At 40.4% G+C, this 20,341-nt stretch overlaps 1 protein-coding gene across 1 annotated transcript in view; it reads left to right on the top strand.

Annotated features, from left to right (window-relative positions):
* Nucleotides 1-20,341, top strand: part of DNAH6 (dynein axonemal heavy chain 6) — a 232,916-nt gene that overhangs the window by 116,212 nt on the left and 96,363 nt on the right. The window contains exons 33-40 of the mRNA XM_040993368.1: nucleotides 1,516-2,071; nucleotides 2,974-3,096; nucleotides 9,340-9,522; nucleotides 10,035-10,178; nucleotides 13,227-13,448; nucleotides 14,259-14,406; nucleotides 15,875-16,032; nucleotides 18,701-18,832. Of these exons, the coding sequence (XP_040849302.1) occupies nucleotides 1,516-2,071; nucleotides 2,974-3,096; nucleotides 9,340-9,522; nucleotides 10,035-10,178; nucleotides 13,227-13,448; nucleotides 14,259-14,406; nucleotides 15,875-16,032; nucleotides 18,701-18,832 (1,666 nt within the window). The remainder of the gene's footprint in view (nucleotides 1-1,515; nucleotides 2,072-2,973; nucleotides 3,097-9,339; nucleotides 9,523-10,034; nucleotides 10,179-13,226; nucleotides 13,449-14,258; nucleotides 14,407-15,874; nucleotides 16,033-18,700; nucleotides 18,833-20,341) is intronic.

Here is a 20,341-nt window from a genome sequence, read left to right as displayed (position 1 = left end):
CTTCTAACAGTCCTTGCCCTTGCACTAGGGGATGTGAACTGGACCACTGGCTGAAATCCAGCGGCCCCAAGACATTTAGGATGAGGTCTTACAATTCTGGTTGTCAGTGTACAGAAGAGTCATTACTCACACCTCTCATTGACAGCAAAACTTTATGGGCTGCATCTAGTGTCAGCCCTGAAGCTAAGGCAAATCCCCCTTGTACCATGGAACATGTGAACATAGCTTTGGGTCTAATGCCACCAACCTCCCACAGTTGTAGGATGCATCAGACCTGTCTTTCGCCCAATGTGTTGCCTTGACTCCCACAATCCTGAGAAGACAGGCATACTACTTGGCTTTCTGTAAGAGTGACAGTGGGAAGTGGAAGCAAGCCAGCTTGCCTGCTGCAAGCCTGGTATTTCCTCAGACCTGAATACACTTTCCAGCTGAAATAAAGTCAGTGAAATTTCCTCTCTGCTAAAACTGTAAGCCGTGAGACATGCTGCAACAACTTCTTACTTTGGCGAGTTAAGACCTCTCACAGTTGGCACCTGGCTGTGCTGTATAGCTGAGTCCTATGTCTGTCTGCTCTTTGTCCTATGGAGTCATCTTTTTTTTTTTTTCTTTGCTGAAAATTTCTGTCAGACGTCTGGAAACAGGGCTTCTTTTTATCCCACAGCAACTTAATGTTAGTGTAGCTATAACCTACTCAGCCATGTTAGATCTCCCCATATTTTTGTTTTGTAAACTTATTAATTTAGAAAAAGTAGGAAGAAAATTAAAAGGTAAGTTTATTCTGATGCAGAATTTTCTATCTGCATGCATAGTTTTTAGAAAATATGTATTTGAAAGGTAGAGTTTGAGAGAGAGAAGAGAAAGACCTTCTACTTGCTAATTCATTCCCCAAGTAGCTGTGACATGGCTGAACTAAGCTGAAACCAGGATCCAAGATCTTCATTTATGTGTCTCATGTGGATTCAGGAGCTCAAACACTTTCCAGGCACATTCACATATTAGCAGGAAGCTGGATCAAAAATAGACCAGCCAAGATTGAATCAGCCATCTTAATGGAATGCTGGCACTATAGCTGGTGGCTTAACTCACTGCACTGCTGCACCAGTTCTCGTGCATAGATTTTACAATAATGTACATCTTTCAGGGATTGTTTTGAAGACCCCTCATTTGTATGAAGACTTGGAGCCAACTTGAGATATAAATATAACTACTAAAACAAGCCAGTAAATTTACTTCCTAGAGGCTCATCACTGTGCTACACACTGTGAACACTATAGAAACCTAAGAGGTTGCTTACTCACAGAAAGCTTCTAAGATACTTAGGAACACTTGTCAACTGCACAGGAAACAAGCAAAGTCATGTAAGATATTAGACAAATGATAGTATGTAGGACAAACATGTACAAAAGGAAAGGAGAAAAGGGAGGAAAATAAGGCTTGTGTTATTTAATAAGTTATTGTAACATGGGAAAGTAGCAATGAGTGTGGCCTTAATTGATTTAACTTTTGTTTTTCCAGTGGTATCATATCTGACCTGTTTCCTGGAGTCCACATTCCAGAGCATGATTATGGCATTTTGCAGTCAACGATTGTGGATGTCATGAATGGACAAAACCTTCAGCCTGAGTTGTGTATGGTTAAAAAAGTGATACAATTCTATGAAACAATGCTAGTTAGGCATGGTGTTATGCTAGTTGGACCAACAGGGGGTGGAAAGACCACAGTTTATCGAATACTAGCAGAAACTTTAGGGAATCTGCAAAAACTTGGAACAGGCAACCCCTTTTTCCAAGCAGTTAAAACTTACGTTCTTAATCCAAAATCCATTACAATGGGTGAATTATATGGTGAAGTTAACAATATAACCTTGGAATGGAAAGACGGTTTGATGGCTCTCAGTGTCCGAGCAGCTGCAAATGACACTTCAGAGGACCATAAGTGGATCATCAGTGATGGGCCAGTGGATGCGCTTTGGATTGAAAATATGAATACAGTGCTGGATGACAACAAGATGCTTTGCCTGGCTAACAGTGAGAGGATTAAACTCACACCTCAAATCCATATGCTCTTCGAGGTAAATATGTGTTGAAACCAACAGTCCATCGTATTACATCGCTTTCCATTACTATAACAAAACATAGTTTTGGAGACTGGAAGTTCAAGTTGAGCAACCCCCTAAGCTGGGCCTGTGGTGAGGGTGTAATACCAGATGCCACTGTTGAGAATGAGTGGGAGAGATTGTATGGTGAGACAGTAGGCCACTGACAGCAGAGTGGGTCAGTCTTGCTGTGTTGAAGAAATCATCACTTGAGAATTAAGTGGAGTCCCACAAGAACATAGCACCTCCCCACCGGAACACAGTAACCTAATTACCTCTCAATAGATCCCACTCCATAAAGGTCCCACCACCTCTTAACATTGCTACACTGTACCCACTGTTCTAGCACATGAATATCTAGGGGGATGCATTCAAATCATATACAATCTATTGCGATATTAAATTCTCACCTTGATATATCCTTCACTATCAATTGTGTTTTGCTTACTTAATAAACACTTCTGAGTTTGTCTTTTGTACTACATTGCCAATCCTGAGGGAGTAATATATAGATGTGGACCAAGTACAAATGTTAGAGAGGGTACCACCCCTTCTATTTATCCATCACATACTGATCGGATGCCTACTTTGTACTAGGCATTAGGCAAGGTGTTCAGATGCAGTAATAGAAAGGAAACAAAATGCAAGAGAAGAAAACAAAATATATCCTCAGATTTCTTCAGATGCTCAAGAGTTTTCTTTTTCCACCTTACTCCACTTAACTTTACTTCTGTCTTTATAATTATGTATTGCTCTCCCACGTTTTTTTCAACGTAAAGTAGAACTCAGAGACTCAAAGTATGAATACTAACATTGAAGTTGGAGGAATAAGGAAATATTCCATTAACTGTTTGCTATTGAACTTTCTTCAACTTCAGGTGCAAGATCTAAGGGTTGCCTCCCCTGCAACAGTAAGTCGATGTGGTATGGTATTTGTGGATCCTGGGGAACTGAAATGGATGCCTTATGTTAAAACTTGGATGAAGGGTGTTTCTAAAAAAGTAAGTACAACCAGATATTGCATCTGTCAGGGCTAGCACTGCCCAACAATGCACAAAAGGTTAAGGATTCATTGTGATTTACTGATAGAACAAAATCATTTTATCTAGTCCCTCATCGTTACAATTCCTGTGGTTCCCTCAGGAATGAATGAGTATAAGCTGCCTGTGTGTGCTTTCAGTGTTACTTCAACCTGCCAGCCTGCCCCATCATTTTACTTCCTGCCTACCCTCTCCCCTATACCACCATTCACTAAACTGGTGCCTTTCAAATATAAACACAAGCCACTCAAACAGAACACTTCCAACAGGCTGAAGAATTGAAGGAAAAAAAAAAAAAACTTTTGCAGAAGGGCTGGAGTTACTGAGAGCAAATCTCAAAGGAGAAAAAGGATATGTATATCTGAATGTTTCATTGTTTGCAGGGCCTGTAAACACTTCCCAGAAACAGTGGTTAAACCACTCCTTGGGATGCCATGACCCTTATAAGTACCTGGAGTCAAGTCTCAGCTCTTCTTTCCAGTCCAGCTTTTTGCCATCGCACACCCTGGGAAAGAGCAAGGGGGGGGGGGGGGTGCAGGAGGAGATCAAGAAGCTCCTGGCTTTGACGTGGCCCTACCTGACTATTGCAGGCATCTGGGAAGTGAACCAGTGAATAATTCTCTATCTCTCTCTGCCTTTCAAATAAATAATTGTAAAGGAAGTTACTCCCAGAAATGAGAATGTATCACGGTCCACCCAAGGATTGTAAACCTTCCTGAAGCAATGTATTAGTAGATTTGACTGTGCTTGAGCAATTTTATAGGTTTACCAAAAACAAAAAAATTGAATGGAAAGTGTAGAATTGCCATGTAATCCCCTGCTCCAAACACAGTTTCCTCTTTGTATTGCATGGCCGCTTGTCACATTACAATTGTTGAACCAATGTTGACACGTTGCTGCTAACCAATGTCGATAGTTCACATTTCAGAGTCATTCATTGTATTGTAAGATACATGTGTTTAGGGAAATATTATGATCCCAGCATTATAGTATCATACAGAATAGTTTCACTGCTCTAAAAAAATCTATGTTCCAGCTAGATTCCTTCTTATTCATAACCCTCTAGAAACTATCGATCATTTTACTGTCTTTTCCAGGATAAGATACAGTTGAAGTTATATAGAATATAGCCTTTAAAGACTTAGCAACACACATTCTTTTCACATAGCAATACACATTTCCGATGCATCCATGACTTTCTGTGCAGCACTAGCTTATTTCTTTTTAGCACTGAGTAATACTAATTCATACAGATGAACTCCAGTTCATTATCTATTCACTTTCAAGAACAGATCCTGGTCCCTTCCAAGTTTGAGCAATTATGAATGGAAATGCTTTAAGCACTGGAATACATGTTTCTGTGTGAATGTAGTTTGGAAACTACCCAGGAATGTAGTTGTACGGTATGTGTATCCTATGGGAGGTGGTCAGTTTTTGCTTTGATGTTAAGATTTAACTTTTTATATTGGAAAGGAGATATACAGAGAGAAAGGGAGTCATAGAGAAAGATATTCCATCCACTGGTTCCCCAGGTGGCCCCAGTGGCTGGAGCTGAGCTAATCCAAAGCCAAGAGCTTCTTCCAGGTTTCCAGTGCAGGCACAGAGTCCCAATGCTTTCTTTGAGCCATCCTGTACTGCTTTCCCAAGCCACAAGCATGGAGCTAGGTGGGAAGTGGAGCAGCTGGGACACAAACCAGCACCCATGAAGGATCCCAGTGGATACAAGGCAAGGATATAGCCACTAGGCTATAGCACCAGGTCCACGTAATCAGTTTTGTAAGAAGTTGTCAGATTGTCTTCCAAAGTGGCTACATTATCTTTTTATTCCACACACAGTGGAGAAATCCTGTTGCCCACACCCTAGCCAGCTCTAAGCATTGTCAGTGTTTGGGGTGTTATCCACTCTAATAGGTATTGAATAATAATAACTTGCAGCTTTACTTTGCAGTTGTGTAATTACATGTACCTTGAGAATCATTTCACGAGCCAGTCTGCTGTGTATCTTCTTTGGTAGTGTCTCTGTTAAAACACTTTTCCCCAATTTTTGAGTGCGGTGTTTTGAGAGGTCTTTGTATATTTTGGATATAAGTCTGCTATCAGACTTTGCATTCTCTGTTAGTCATTATTTTGTATTTTTACTCTTTTAGCAATATTCTAATTTTTCTTCAAATACTTTTTTGCCTTTTGTTCTCTGAACAGTGCCTTGCACAGAGCAGGTCTTTATTTTAATAACATTCAACAATCCATTTTTTTCTTTCAAATATGCTTTCAGTATTGACTAAAAACCTTTTTTAAAAACCAAAGTCAGCTAAATTTCTTACGTTCTAGGAGTTTTATATTTCGCATTACACATTTATGTGATCTATTTTGAATTATTTTTTGTGCAAGCTTATCAGTATCTAAAGTAATTCTTAGGGATATTCAGTTGTTTCAGCACCATTTGTTGAAAAGACTCTTCTTTCTCCATTGGATCGCACTTGACTATATTTGAGTGTTTCTGAGCTGTCAGTTCTATCAACCTATTTTTCTTTTTTCTTTTTTTTTTTTTTTTTTTTTTTTACTTTTTAAAGATTTATTTTTATTGGGAAGTCAGATACACAGGAGGAGAGGAAGAGTGGAAGATCTTCCATCTGATTTACTTCCCAAGAGGCCACAACAGCCGGTACTGCACTGATCTGAAGTCAGGAGCCCGGAGCCTCTTTCGGGTTTCCCACTTGAGTGCAGGGTCCCAATGCTTTGGGCTGTCCTTGACTGCTTTCCCAGGCCACAAGCAGGGAGCTGGATGGGAAGTGGAGCTGCTAGGATTAGAACTGGTGCCCATATGGGATCATTGTTGCAAGACTAGGACTTTAGCCTTTAACTGCTAGGCTACAGTGGCAGACTCCTGTTTTTCTGTTCTTTTGTCTATTCTGCAGTGTCTTGATTACTACAGATTTATAATAAATCTTGGGATTTGATTTTGTCAGTCCTAATTCTTGTCTTCAATATTCTGTTAATTATTCCAGGTATTTTGCCTTTCTATATGAACTTGAGGTTTGATTTGTTAATACCTTCAGAGTAACTTACTGTCAAGAATTCAGATTGTATTGAATTTATAGATGATATTGGGAAGCACTGACCTCTTAAAAGTTCATTTCTCTCCATTTGTTTAGATGTCCTTTGGCTTGTTTCATCTGCATATTAGTTTTTCTCATGGATGTAACTTCATATCCTTCAGCCTTGCTTTAATTAGTCCCTGTTTTATCAATTTGGTGGGGAGAGGACTTTTGCATGGACAGTTTTTTCATTTGTGAAATTTTTTATTTCTTCCTTTCCAATCTGTATACCTTTTGTTGTCCTATTGCTTAATCTAGAACTTCTGCAGCTCTGTATAGAAGTGGGGGGCAGGGGAAGGGGATAGTACAGTGGTTTAGCAAGCTAATCCTGTGCCTGTGTGATCAGAATCCCATGTAGGGACCAGTTCGAGTCCTGGCTGCTTTGCTTCTAATCCAGCTCCCTGCCAATGGCCTGGGAAAACAACAGAGAATTACCCAAGTCCTTGGATCCCTGTGCCCACAAGGGAGACCAGACAAAAATTCCTACTGCAGGGATGATCAAGCTCTGGCCTTTGAGGGCAATCAGGCAGTGAACTAGTGGATGGAAGATCTCTCTCTGCAATACTGACTTTCAAGTAAAATCTTAAAACATGGAGAGAGGTATTGAGTCCATTGTTTGAATTTTTAAAGAAGTAATCTTCTACCTTTAATGGATAATAAAGTGTAAATTCTGCATTTTTTATTATTGTACAATATTATCAATAAGGACAGTACATGAAATATGTTGACAGTTTAAAAATTAATAATGAAATTAACATTTCGGGCCCGGCGCGGTGGCGCAAGTGGTTAAGATCCTCGCCTTGCATGCCTGGGATCCCATATGGGTGCCGGTTCTAATCCCGGCAGCCCCGCTTCCCTTCCAGCTCCCTGCCTGTGGCCCGGGAAAGCAGCAGAGGACGGCCCAAAGCTTTGGGACCCTGCACCCGTGTGGGAGACCCGGAAGAGGCTCCTGGCTTTGGATCGGCATAGCATCGACCGTTGCGCTCACTTGGGGAGTGAATCATCGGATGGAAGATCTACCTCTCTGTCTCTCCTCTCTGTATATCCACCTTTCCAATAAAAAAATAATAAAAATCAATCTTAAAAAAAAAAAGAAATTAACATTTCTGTACTCATTACCACACAAGAATTCAAACATTATCAACTACCAAAATTCTTTTCTGGGTGTTGAAAAAGTTGCCTTATATTTTGTTTAGGCTCTTTTTTTTTTTATTGTTGCTTACATTGTATTATGTAGTACAGTTTTATAGGCGCTGGGGATCCCCCCCACCCCTCCCATACCCCTCCCCCCATGGTGGATTCCTCCACCTTGTTGCATAACCATAGTTCAAGTTCAGTTGAGATTCATTGCTTGCAAACACATGCCTAGCATAAAGTTCAGCGTCTTATTGTCCAGATAAGTTCAGTGGCCTCTTGGGGAGACCTTCTATGGTCTGAAGATAGGTCTAACAGAGTAAAGATCCGGTCAGTTAAAAGCCCCAACAAGGCCTCAGTATCAATATACAACATTATGGAATTAATTGACATAGTATTGGGTAAACAATATGTTAAAAATAATGCAAGTTCCCTTCTTCGAAACATCTGGGTTGAGACAGTATCAATGACAGGTTCAAAAAATAACAAACAACCAAACAAAAAATTACAGGTTAAATCAAGGCAAACATGTGGTATCTAATCTTTTGGGATTCGCTCATTTCCCTTAGCATTATAGTTTCCAGTTGTGCCCATTTAGCCACAAAGAACTGCATTTTGTTTTTTTTAATAGCTGAGTAGTATTCCATGGAGTAGATGAACCAAAGCTTTCTTATCCAATCTTCTGCTGATGGGCATTTCAGTTGCTTCCATGTTTTTGCAATTACTGATTGTGCTACAATGAACATAGGGATGCATGTTGGTTTGTCGTAAAACAGGTGTTTTGGATATATTCCTAGGAGTGCTATTGCTGGGTCATATGGTATGCAGATTTTGAGTTGTTTGAGTGTTCTCCAGACTGATTTCCATAAAGGCTGTACCAATTTGCAGCTCCACCAGCAGTGGAGTAGGGTTCCCTTTTCCCCGCATCCTCGCCAGCAAGCGTCGTTGGTGTTCTTGTTTATGTGGGCCAATCTTACTGGTGTTAGGTGGTACCTCATCGATGTTTTAATTTGGATTTCCCTTATTGCTAGGGAGCTGGAACATTTTTTCATATGTTTGTTTGCCGTTTGGACTTGTTCCTTTGTGAAATGTTTGCCCATTTCCCGTGCCCATTTCTTGAGTGGCTTGTTTGTTTTGGTTTTTTGGTTGTTTTGCAGTTCTTTGTATATCCTGGAAATTAGCCCCCTATCGCCTATATCGTGTGCAAAGATTTAATGCTGATCAGCATGGGAGTTTTTTGTTGTTGTTTTAACTAGAACTAAAGTAAGTAGGACAAGATTAAACCAGATAACTTGAAAGATATTCATTTTTATTTGAGATGCAGATTTTACAGAGAGAGAGGAAAGAGATCTTCCATCCACTGGTTCATTCCCCAAATGGCCGTAACAGCCAGAGTTGAGTCAGTTCTGAAGCCAGTAACCAGAAGCTTCTTCTACATCTACACCACATGGGTGCAGAGGACCAAAAATCTGAGCCACGCTGCACTACTTTCCCAGGCCATAGGCATGGAGCTGGATTGAAAGTGGAGGAGCCAGGACTCAAGCTGGCATCCATATGGAATGCTGACACTGCAGTTGGAGGATTAGCTTATTAAGCTACTATGCCAGCCCCTACCACGGGAGATTTGACCTACTCTGTTTCAGATCTGGGCCAGTTCACTCCTGCTTAGGTAGCTCGGTGGTGGTGTTGGTCTCCCCACTTGCTGGAGGTGAACATACTGATGCTAAACTTAGTATAAACATGCAGTCAACACAACACACTACCGCCCCGAACTGTTAGGTTCAAGCAATCCTCTTGCTTTAGCTTCCCCAATAGCTGGGACTATAGGATGGACTTTCATGCCTGGAAATATTTTAAATGCTATATCCTTTAATATAAAGGTCAGTGACTACATTAAAATACACAAATTTTAACATCTTTGCATCTAATGATATTTCATCTTGTCTTGCTAAAATGTTCTTTGTTTCATTTTCAGCTGACTGAGGAAACTCAAGAATATCTGTTGAATCTTTTTCAACGTTATGTTGATGACGGTTTAAACTTTATCAATAAGAAGTGCATCCAAGCAATACCACAAGTAGACATCAGCAAAGTTACCACGCTGTGTTGCTTATTGGAGTCTCTGATACTTGGGAAAGATGGAGCTAACTTGGCAATGGTATCAATAGTTTTCTTCTTCTATGAAAGTAACATTATTTTAAAGAAAATTGTACAAATCCTTTATAAGTGAAAAACTCAATTTTCTGAAATATTTGATTTTCAGGTTAATATTTTAGGGGACAATTAACTATGATTAAATTCAGAATCTTAGGGATTTTAGAGAGCCTCTAGTTTATTCCTCTACTAAATTTATTTCCTTATTATCTACAGTATCTTTCCAAGGCCACTTATTCCCAGTCTGTTTATACAATTTGCTTAGATTGGCACAAGAAAATTTTTAATATCAAAAAACCAGTTTGGATCTTCTTTTGTTAATGTGCTTTGCCACTCATTTTTTTCTTCAATGTTCTGTTATATGTACCTATAAGAAAATATCACTCTGAACCAACGACTGAGTTATGAAAGCAACTATTCTAAAATGCATGAATCTCAACAAAAGAGTATTTAAACTTTACAACTTAGGATTCTTATATTTACACATAAAACATTAAAACTGTTTCTCTTTTTCAGGAGCAGACAAAACTGAACACTGTGCTGTGTCAGACTTTTATATTCTGTTATTTATGGTCTTTGGGTGGAAACTTAACTGAAAACTATTGGGATTCTTTTGATACATTTATTAGAACACAATTTGATGATAATCCTGATGCCAGGGTAAGAACAAACTAAATTTAAAATTTAGTAATTTTGAATCACTAAAATTAAAAATTAAAACTCAGAGTTTCATTTCTATTATGAATACAAATTACACACTAAGAATTTTAAGCTAGTCACCTTTTTACCTATAGATATCATTTAATGCATTAAAAATATTTAGGTCTCTCCCAGCCATATAAAAAAGGTTATTATGTGAAAACTCTAATATGTGAATATTAATTTGTTTTTTTAATTTATTTTTTTTACCATGTTATTGGTTTTTTTTAAAGAATTGATTTTTACTTAAAAAGCAGATTTATGGAGAGAAGAGGGGGACACAGAGAAAGAGAGAGATCCATTTGCTGGTTTACTCCCCAGTGGCCACAACAGTTGGGGCTGAGTTCATCTAAAGCCAGAAGCTTCTTACGGGTCTCCCACATGGATTCAGCCATCTTTGGCTGCCTTCCAGTCCATAAGTGAAACAGTAGGACTCAAGCCAATGTCCATAAGAGAGACCGGAGCCATAGGTGGAAGCTTAGCCTATTAAGCAAGGCAAGGGCCCACCAGCCACAGCTTACAGTTTTGAAACAGTTTTCTGTGATTTCTTTAAATGAGTAAATGCATAAAAATATAGAGAATAATGGCAAGCATGTTTCTCACTGCTAGAGAAAAAGTTTATGAATATGGGAGGAGAAAGTTTAGAATGTACCCTATATGGAGCCAGTGTAATAGCTCAACTGGCTAGTATTTCACCTGTAAGTGCTGTGATTCCAAATGGGTGCTGGTTCATGTCCTAGCTGCTGGGCTTCCCACCCAGCTCCCTGCTTGTGGCTTGGCGAAGCAGTACAGGATGGCCCAAAGCCTTGAGACCCTGCACCCATGCGGGGACCCAGAAGAAGCTCCTGGCTTTGGTTCGGCTCAGCTCTGGCCGTTACAGCCATTTAAGTAGTGAACAGCACATAGAAGATCATTCTCTCTCTTTTTCTCCCTGTAAACCTATCTTTCCAATAAAAATAAATCTTTAAAAAAATCTTTAGAAAAAAAAGAATGTACTCTGTATTGCTGGGTTGGACTTTGAGGTATCAGTACTTCTAAATTTTCAAAATACTAACACATGAGCATATGAAAATGTATTATGCATTTTAAATACAGTATCTTCAATTTAAGATGATTTATTGTGCTATAACCCCATCATTAGTCAAGGAACATCTAAGTATGTTTGTGCATATTCATATATATACAAATCCTTAATACTCTGTGCTAAGATCAATTTAGACATAATGACACCTCAGTAGCACAAGAGACTTAACTAGCACTCAAATTTCTCAATACTTTTCTCCACTAGTAGGAATCCCATTAGTATAAAATGAACCTGGATCTTCTAATGCCAAATAAGAACATGTCAGAGGAACCCAGGAGCCAATTTGAAGGGACTCCTACTAGTCAAAACTGGGTAGATCTGAGCATCAAAATAAATGATGCGATAGAATTTTACCTCAAAACAGAAGTCTGTCAGTGCACACTAAAAACCGTATTACCAGTAAACATGTAGAAAAGAAGGAAAGGCTTTTTGTTACAACTAATCCCAGCTAATCAGTGTAGCAAGAATCATGGATAGAATAGGAAGTCCTTACATTGCACCATTACTGTAATGTTTATTTAGCCAGGACTCATCAATGGGTACTAAAACCAGTAGATAAACTTTTGATGAGAAATAGCATTTACATAGTTTCAAAGTACTTCCACAAATTATGAGAGCTTTAAAAGACAAGAATAATATCTTTAATAGAGAAACTTTGCAGATAGTACCTTAACCTCATTAATGTCAAAACTAACTCCTGAACTGGGGCACAGAAAAGCTACAATCTTGCTTTTGTAATATAATTTCAAAAATGCATACCCTGAATATTATGAGAAAGCATCTGGAAAACCCAAATTGATGAATATTTTGTAGAATCAACTGCAGAATCCAGATAAAGGACACCTGAAGAGTTCTTTGTAATATTCTTTAATTTTTTTAATTTTTAAAATTAGAGTGATATTAAACTATCAAGGAGGAAAAAAATGATTCTCTAGAAATCTGAGAATTATGAATTAGGGTTCCTCACTTACTGAACATTCTACTGGATCCTCAAAACATTTATAAGTTAGAACCAGCCTAGTTCAACTGGGCAGTTAGGACAGACACACTCACCAGCTCCAGGAAGGTATTCTGGACTCCTCAGAGGGCAGCAGGGTAGGGCTCTCAAAATCTGACAGAGATGTTAGCACTAGACCACAAGAGTTCAGGCATGGGCTTTGCGCGCGCGCGCGCGTGTGTGTGTGTGTGTGTGTGTGTGTGTGTGTGTTTCTAAGCAGATAGGAATGAGTTTTTAACCTAATGTTAAGATGACTGCATCTCACAGCAGAATGTCTGGGGTCAATCCCCAGCTCAGGCTCCTGACTCCAACTTCTTAAAAATGCAGACCCTGGGAGGCAGCCATTGATGATGGCTCAGGTGATGGGTCCCTGCCACTCAGCACCTGTCATTTGTCCCTGACCCCAGCCATTGCAGTCATATGAAATACAAACATACCAGATAGATTCTCTCTTGTTCTCGTTCTTGTTATTTCTTCCTACCCAATTCCCTCAAGTAAATTTTAAAACGAAAATAAGGAAAACTGTTTTCTCCTTTCTGACTGTAGTGCACTTGGGACCCTTCTTTCTTCATGGGTATTATTTGAAGTGCTTGTGTTCCTGTGTGGAATATCAGGTCATGGAAGGCAGAGATTGGCCTCCTTGAACTTTCGTCCCCATGACCGAGTTCAGGGCATGGCAGGGAGTAAACCCCTGGATGTGGAAGCAAATAGAAAATGCTTTACAATTCCACCAAAAGATGTTCATATAAAATATATATCAGATGTTTTCATCCCCTGTATTGCATGTTTAAATGGATGGTTTCTGCAAACAAAAAAGAAATCCACATTCTTCTATCTGTGAATGCCCGTGTTTCTGTAATAACGTGTACTGCCATGTTTCAACACAGTCTACTGGCCATTCAGAGTCCCTCTCTACCCTATGCTGTAGCTTCCCAGTTCTGGCGATCTGTGGAGCATCCACATGGACTTCGACACCAAACGACTAGATCCCTGGGAACGAATCATACCCACCTTCAAATACAGCCGTGATGTCCCATTTTTTGAGATGCTTGTCCCCACCACAGACACAGTGCGCTATGGCTATCTGATGGAAAAACTGCTGGCTGTGAAACACTCGGTGCTGTTTACTGGCTTAACGGGAGTTGGCAAGGTGGGAAACTTGTATCACACAAGAAGTGCTACCTAAAACTGAGGGCATGGTAGATGGCATCAGTAATAACAGTATTTCTTGAAGGGAATTTTTATGGTTGTCTTGGGGAAAATCTTAACTATGGACTCTCTATCAAGCCTGCAAATTACTCCAGAGCTTGCCAGTTTCTGGATAAATCCTTGGGTTGTCCTATAAATCAGAAAACCCCTGCATACCACAGTTTGCATATAGGGGCTTTTGTGTTGCACCTCCTCGGTTTTTCTGATACTGCCACTTCACTGGGTGGATGGGTGGGTGGGAATTGGCCAGAGCAGTTTGTAACCCTAAAAAAAATCATTGATAAAGGGTCATTGTATCCCCTGTGCCTGATACAGTAATGATGTCATCATAATGGTCTTTTTCAGGGGTGAAGGGAAATAGATTGAAGGATTGTTTGGGCTTCTTGGCTTGGGGAAAGTCCAGTTAAACAGGATTCACTGCTCCTGTAAAATTATTTCTACAAGGTGTATAGATCTTTTGAGAGTCCTGCTTTTTAAATTGGCTTGGATAGTAACCAAGATGGCTTTGGGTATCAGGGGAGGGCTGGGGAAATAACTAAAATAAAACCTTTTGCTGAGATAGAGCTAATTAGAACATTTTTTTGTCCTGATAAATGTAATTAAATAGAATATCCAGTAAGAGAGAAGTAGGTATTTCTGTCGGACTCTAACTTCTCTTGTGTGTCCTGTCTCTTATTGTACTCAAAACTGATATCACCAACCAAATAATATGTTGAGCGTGAAATCAATTAACCTTTCTTTTTCAATTTAGTCTGTTATTGCAAAAGGATTGCTAAATAGAATTCAAGAATCAGCTGGTTATGTCCCTGTCTATCTCAACTTTTCTGCTCAAACATCATCTGCAAGGACACAAGAGATCATTGAGTCGAAACTGGAAAGAAAAAGAAAAAATGTCCTTGGTAAGAATTAGCATTTTGATTTGTCCCATACCAATTATTCAGTAAAGCTAGTGGATTGTATAATTAGTGCACATGATGAAATGACAGGTGGGTATTTTCTTAATTTGTAAAAGTGATTCTTTGCTAAATATTTATGCATTTGTTCTCATTTCCCTCATCTTTAACTCAAAACATCTTTAATGTCTACTTCTGCGTCTCTAGCCAGGGTCTTAAAACTTGCACTGATTTCCCTTTGTTTAAAACAAGCCAATCTCTTTTTATCTGGTGCATCAAATTCTCTGAATTCCATGGGGAATCAACATGAAATTGTTTTCATTTTTCCTTTATTCTGAACTTTGAACCCAGTTGTGTGGAATTCCCCTCCATCCTCCTTAAGTAACTTCCTACATAAATAATGTACTATTCTGACCATCCTCAAATATTTTGTGTGTTGGCCAGTATAAAGTTTCGATCTCAAACCCAATTCCAAGCTGCTTCTCTTCTCTGTTAGCCAGGATTGTGGGGTGCTGGTGTTGGAGAGAAGTTTGGGGCACTTCTTCCTGCTCTCCACTCTCCTTGTCAGGGAAATGATCAGTTGGGATTAGAGGGGAAGGAAAGGACAGGTGTCTTCTCTCTGTGATGGTTCCAGTACTCTCAGGAACATACTTTTGAGGGACTGGTAACACAACTATTTGCAAGCAGAGCATTGGCCTCCCCATAGGAATGTTCCCTGAGTTTGAAAATGGGGGTCTCAGCCTCTACTCAGTCCTATCCTGCAGCCTCTTAATGCTGGAGTCCTTTAGCCCAGCCCACTGAGCCCTGGGTGACAGCCCACTTCCCATAATTCAACCTCAGCCACAGGGATGTGTGTATTCCCAGCACTTGTCTAGTCCTGGATACTACAGTCAGGGGAATTGCCTCCTCTACTCTCCCTGACTACTTTTTTTCAGCTATAGTTTGTTCTTTCAGGGATGATTGGGTACATTGATTTTCATTGTGTTACTACACTTGATCTTAGCATTACATACAGCATAAATGGCTCCACCATCCTAGATTTCCCAAAGGATATGATAAGAATGCTTTTGGATACCTAGCTCTTTTTTCCCCCATAAAGATGGCAAGAGAGCATTTCTGAAAGGTCATCTTTGCCATTGTATCTACTTCCTATCATGGAAAGAAAAGAACCTTCCTCACCCAGGTCTGGAGAAGAGTCCAGATCTCCCTGGAAACTGCCACTGTCACATGCCATCTCTCCTGACAACATGAACATCCTGGCCAAGCCCACATCTGCCTCCAGGAGCCTGGATGAGGCCAGTAGGAGGTCTAGACTCTTCAAAGCAGGATCCCACTGGGACCTCCTCAATCACAGGAGACCCAAGCTCATTCTGACTTACCAAGTGTGCCATTGGGTCAAAAGTCATCCCTAAGCCTTGCCTTGCCTTTTCTAAGAGAAAATGATTCTGAAATGAAGCTCATCCTGTTTCCCCAGGAGCACCCGGGAATAAACGTGTTGTGATTTTTGTTGATGACTTAAACATGCCAAGGCTAGATCACTACGGCTCACAGCCTCCTATTGAACTGCTCCGGCAGTATCAAGACTTTGGCGGATTTTATGACCGAAACAAACTCTTTTGGAAAGACATACAGGTAACTTTGCACTCTAAAATATTTGTTGTCTTTAAATTGATCACAAGAAAATATGATATATAAAAATTCTGGGATTACTATAGCCAACTCTCACAGATTTGGTGGCTGAAGCAATAGAAACTAAGTTCAAGATCAATATGTCTGCATGTTTGGTGCCTTCTGAGTCCTTTCTGGCTTGTTGGTGGCCATCCTCTTCCTTGTCTTTATGTGGGCTTCCTTCTTGTCCATCTGGCCTCAGCTCTCATAAGGGCACTAATGTCTGGTCACATTTGGCTTAATTACCTCTTTATACACCCTATGTATAGACACTGTCACATTCTGAGATATACTGGAGATTAGGACTTGAATATATGATTTGGGAATGGGGGATGCTATTTGGGTCATCGTATGGCCTCCATGTTTCTTACAGATAATCCAGTTCCTTTGGTCCATATTGAATTCTTACCTTCTTGTCATGCTTGACTCAGGAGGCCCATGGACTAGTGAAACAGTCCCTGGCTCCTGCAGAGCTCCTCCTCAGAGGGCCAACAGATAGTTACGATGCAGAATGATCCATGGGGCGGGAGACACACAAGAGGGCCATAGGGTTGGAAATGAGAAGAACCTCCTAGTGCTCTCAAGGCCAGATTATGAAGTTAGAGGCAGGAAAGGACAGCACTGGGATGTGAGATACTGTGCTAAGTGCAACAAATGGATGGGTTATGGAGATGGGATAGAAGAATCGCAGTCGCCAAAAGGAGAGGAGCTGGGGTTGGGGCCTCAGTGTGGTGATGTGAGGTACCAGCAGGGGTTAGAAGGCAGATAAGCAGATTTGTGGGGTGTGGACTTGGAAAGAAAATGTAGAACTTGGGTTGATGGCCTGGTTTCTATTTTTGGAAAACGGAAACCACCATTCTAGGTAGGAAGCAGAATATATTTGGGATGAGCTTAGTTTTGCTTGCATGAAAAATAATTGGGACAGCAGCTGTCCTGAGTGCTTCCTGCTTGACAGAGTTGCTTGTTTAGCCCTCCCAGCATCTCTGTAACAGGAATCATATGGCTAGTCCAAGAGAATAGGAAACATGGCCCAAATTCCAGAATTTCCTGTTAACCTATAAGCTGATGGCTACAAATATTTTCCTAAACACCCCATTCCTATCATTTCAATGGCCAATACCTTGACTAAGCCCTCTTTCTCTCTCTCCTGAAATACCATGACTAACACTAGCCATGATATATGACTATGGGGAGGATTAAACTACCCAACACCTATTGTCTTGAAGCCCAGTGACCCTTTCGAATGCAGTTCTGATGCTGCCAACCCATTACGTAAGAGCCATCAATACTTTCCTCCTGGTCTTAAAATTCTTCCTCCTGCCAGAGGAATTTGCACTCACTGTTTATCCCCTGCCTGGCATGGCTCTGCTTCCCTAACTCTGCCTCTGCTGTGGGAGTAGGTTCTTGTTATTTGTGCTTTCTGTGTTAGTTACTTCACCCACTCACAAAGTTGACTTGTAATTATAGAACACCAACTAAAGCCCTTTCTTGGTCATTTGCAGACTTGCAAAAAATTCTAGCCACCTAACGAACAGCACACAGCTAAGATAAGACAGTATTCTGCCTTATTGTCTCAGTGCCACCTTCTTAATCCTTCCTGTGTGTGTGTGTGTGTGTGTGTGTGTGTGTGTGTGTGTGTGTGTGTGTGTGTGTGATACCATGATTACCAAACCTCTCATGTTGCTAAATGCAAAAGGGCTGGAGTGTATCTTAAGGGAAAAAAAAGGCATAAGATTTGGAAGTTTCAGTTAGGCATAGGTTCAATGTGGATTAATTAACACAGACAGTAAATAAGGCACCTTTAAATAGAAACACTCAGAAACAAGGCTATGTGTTGATCGTTTGAATAAAAATGTGACCAGAGGTTCAATGGAATTTAAATTTCCATGGGAAAATAAGTTCTGATTTTATACAGTTGATGTTCCCACTAACTTTATAGAATGTGACTACCACAGATGAGAACTACACTCAATATTGAAATAACTGATACATTTTAATTCTAGTGACAAAGTGTTCAAGGTTTTCTGTGGTTGCAAAATGTAGAAGAATGCTATCATAAAAACAAGAAAACAAAAGAAGAGGGAGGGAGGGGAATGTGGGCAGCAGTGGGGTAGGGAAGGAAGTATCAGTAAGCTCCATAATCTTACATTGCAATATAAGTGAAATTTTGTCCAGCTTATTTTTTTTATTTTAAAAACTAAAATTTAAGAACTAAAAATATATTTTTAATTTTAAAAACTAAAAATTACAGTAATTTAAATCTTTTGAAATATTACTCATTGCAACTTCTTGAAATGGATGACATCATCTAGACTTATGGATGAGCTAATAATAGAAAAGTTGAGATATTTACGTAAAGATATTTACACAGGTAGGTGAATCAACTGAGTGACCCTGAGCACTTATTTAACCATCCAGGACCTAACTGATTTGTTTGTTTCATCTGTGAAATGGAGGTAATGCTGTTTTCCTGCAATGTTGTGAGGACTAAGTCATTAAATATGCAGGAAACTGGCAATGTTGGCATATGGCAGGTGCTCGAGAATGTGGGTTGTGAGTCCTGCTATTGGGATGGGTCGATCACATCTCTCTCTCTCAGCTAGGTGACTTGAGTGAGTTTCTTCCCACACAGGATGTAACCATCGCATCAGCATGTGCTCCCCCAGGTGGTGGACGCAACCCTGTGACCCCCCGCTTCATCCGGCACTTCAGCATGCTATGCCTTCCAATGCCCTCGGAGCACAGTCTGAAACAGATTTTCCAGGTGAGGATGGGCCTGAATTGGGAAGTGGGGTGGGAGCCAGAAAGGTGGAGAACACATAGTTGTTCCAAAGTTCCCACAACTCAAGTATTGCCACAGAGATCATTTGTTCCTCCCTGAGTATAACACAGGTAAGTGTGGGCACCCAGAGAGTGGTGGTAGGCATTGGCACCTTGCCCCTATATTTTTGCTCTCAGTGATGATTGGAGAGAGAAGAGTCCCAGGAACAGAAAGTACTTGTGTAAATGTGATCTCATGGAAAATGGTTAATGGAGCAGGTAGAATGAGATAACTTGGATGACCCATCTGGAGAAACTGACTTTGTCACTAACCACACAGTGATGGGGAGATTAAGTGGGCTTCCAAGTCCAGCTGTATCAGATGAGAAGAGACAGACAACACATACACAGCCTTGGGATGTGCAAAAAAGGTTTTTGTTCAAACCAACTAAACTTATATCCATAGGAAACTCCTTGCAATATATTTGGATTCATTTCAATAAGCTGTGTAGGAGAAAAAATGAAAGTGGTATATAAAAAGTGCCACATTTTGGAAAATTTTGGAAGGTGCTATGCTTGTTCTGGACCCAGAGAATGTGCATGGAGGGACCCAAACTTATGCAGATCTGAGGGCAGGAGGAGCATGGGATGCTAATGAAGCTGGGACACAGTAAGAATCAGAGAGAAAAGGATGAGGCTGGGGAGGCCTGAAGCTCCAGGGGAGCTGTGACCTGATTGTCATGATTTAAAGGATTCACAAGAAGGGAAATCGGAGTAGAAATGGAGAGGACACTGAGTGAAGGAGGAGGAGAGAGAGGAAAGACCAGGAGGGGGTGATGCCTTGGGAAATAGAGGAAAGCAGACAGATTGAAGAAATGTATTCGGGATGTGGTTATGGGAGGCACAGAAAAGAAAGTGTTTTGACACTTTTGAGAGGACCTAGAAGCTCCTGATCTGAGCTGACAAGAGCAGGGTTTCTAACGACACACTTCTGAAGCAAGATCCATTCATAGCTTACAAAATAGTTGAGCTTTCAATGTGCATGAAGATGAAAGTCTTTGGAATTATTGTTCATCCAGGTATAACAATGAAAGGGAAGCTTTCCATTCCTTTCCAGAGGAATTTGTGTCCACCAAGAAGATGCTGTGTGCCCAGAGCAAGCAGGGGAGGTTTGTGGTAAATTCACTGAGTCAAACATGAACACCACTCAGGTATCTCCAATCAGCAGAAAGTAGTAAGCCCATTCTTGAACACAGAAATAAGTGGAAGAACTCTAACATCTGTTAGATAAAAACCACACCAAAACAGCAGGGCTACTGAGACCAGAATGATGACAAAACCAGGCTTTTATCTGGGGTCTGCTCCTGGGCAGGGTTCACTGTTCTGCAAGGTAGTGGGCCGCTGAAGCTGTGCCTGGACTGAGCCGTGTATTCCTTAAGTAGTGGTGATGACAGGGCTTGAGGTAAAGGTATGTATTGTCTTCTGATTGGTCGGCTTCATTTAAATGAGTCTG

Source organism: Ochotona curzoniae, unplaced genomic scaffold, assembly GCF_017591425.1.
Source record: "Ochotona curzoniae isolate NIBS_2020 unplaced genomic scaffold, NIBS_Ocur_1.0 contig_883, whole genome shotgun sequence".
Classification (NCBI taxonomy): Eukaryota; Metazoa; Chordata; class Mammalia; order Lagomorpha; family Ochotonidae; genus Ochotona; species Ochotona curzoniae.
This window is presented reverse-complemented; position numbering and strand designations above follow the sequence as displayed.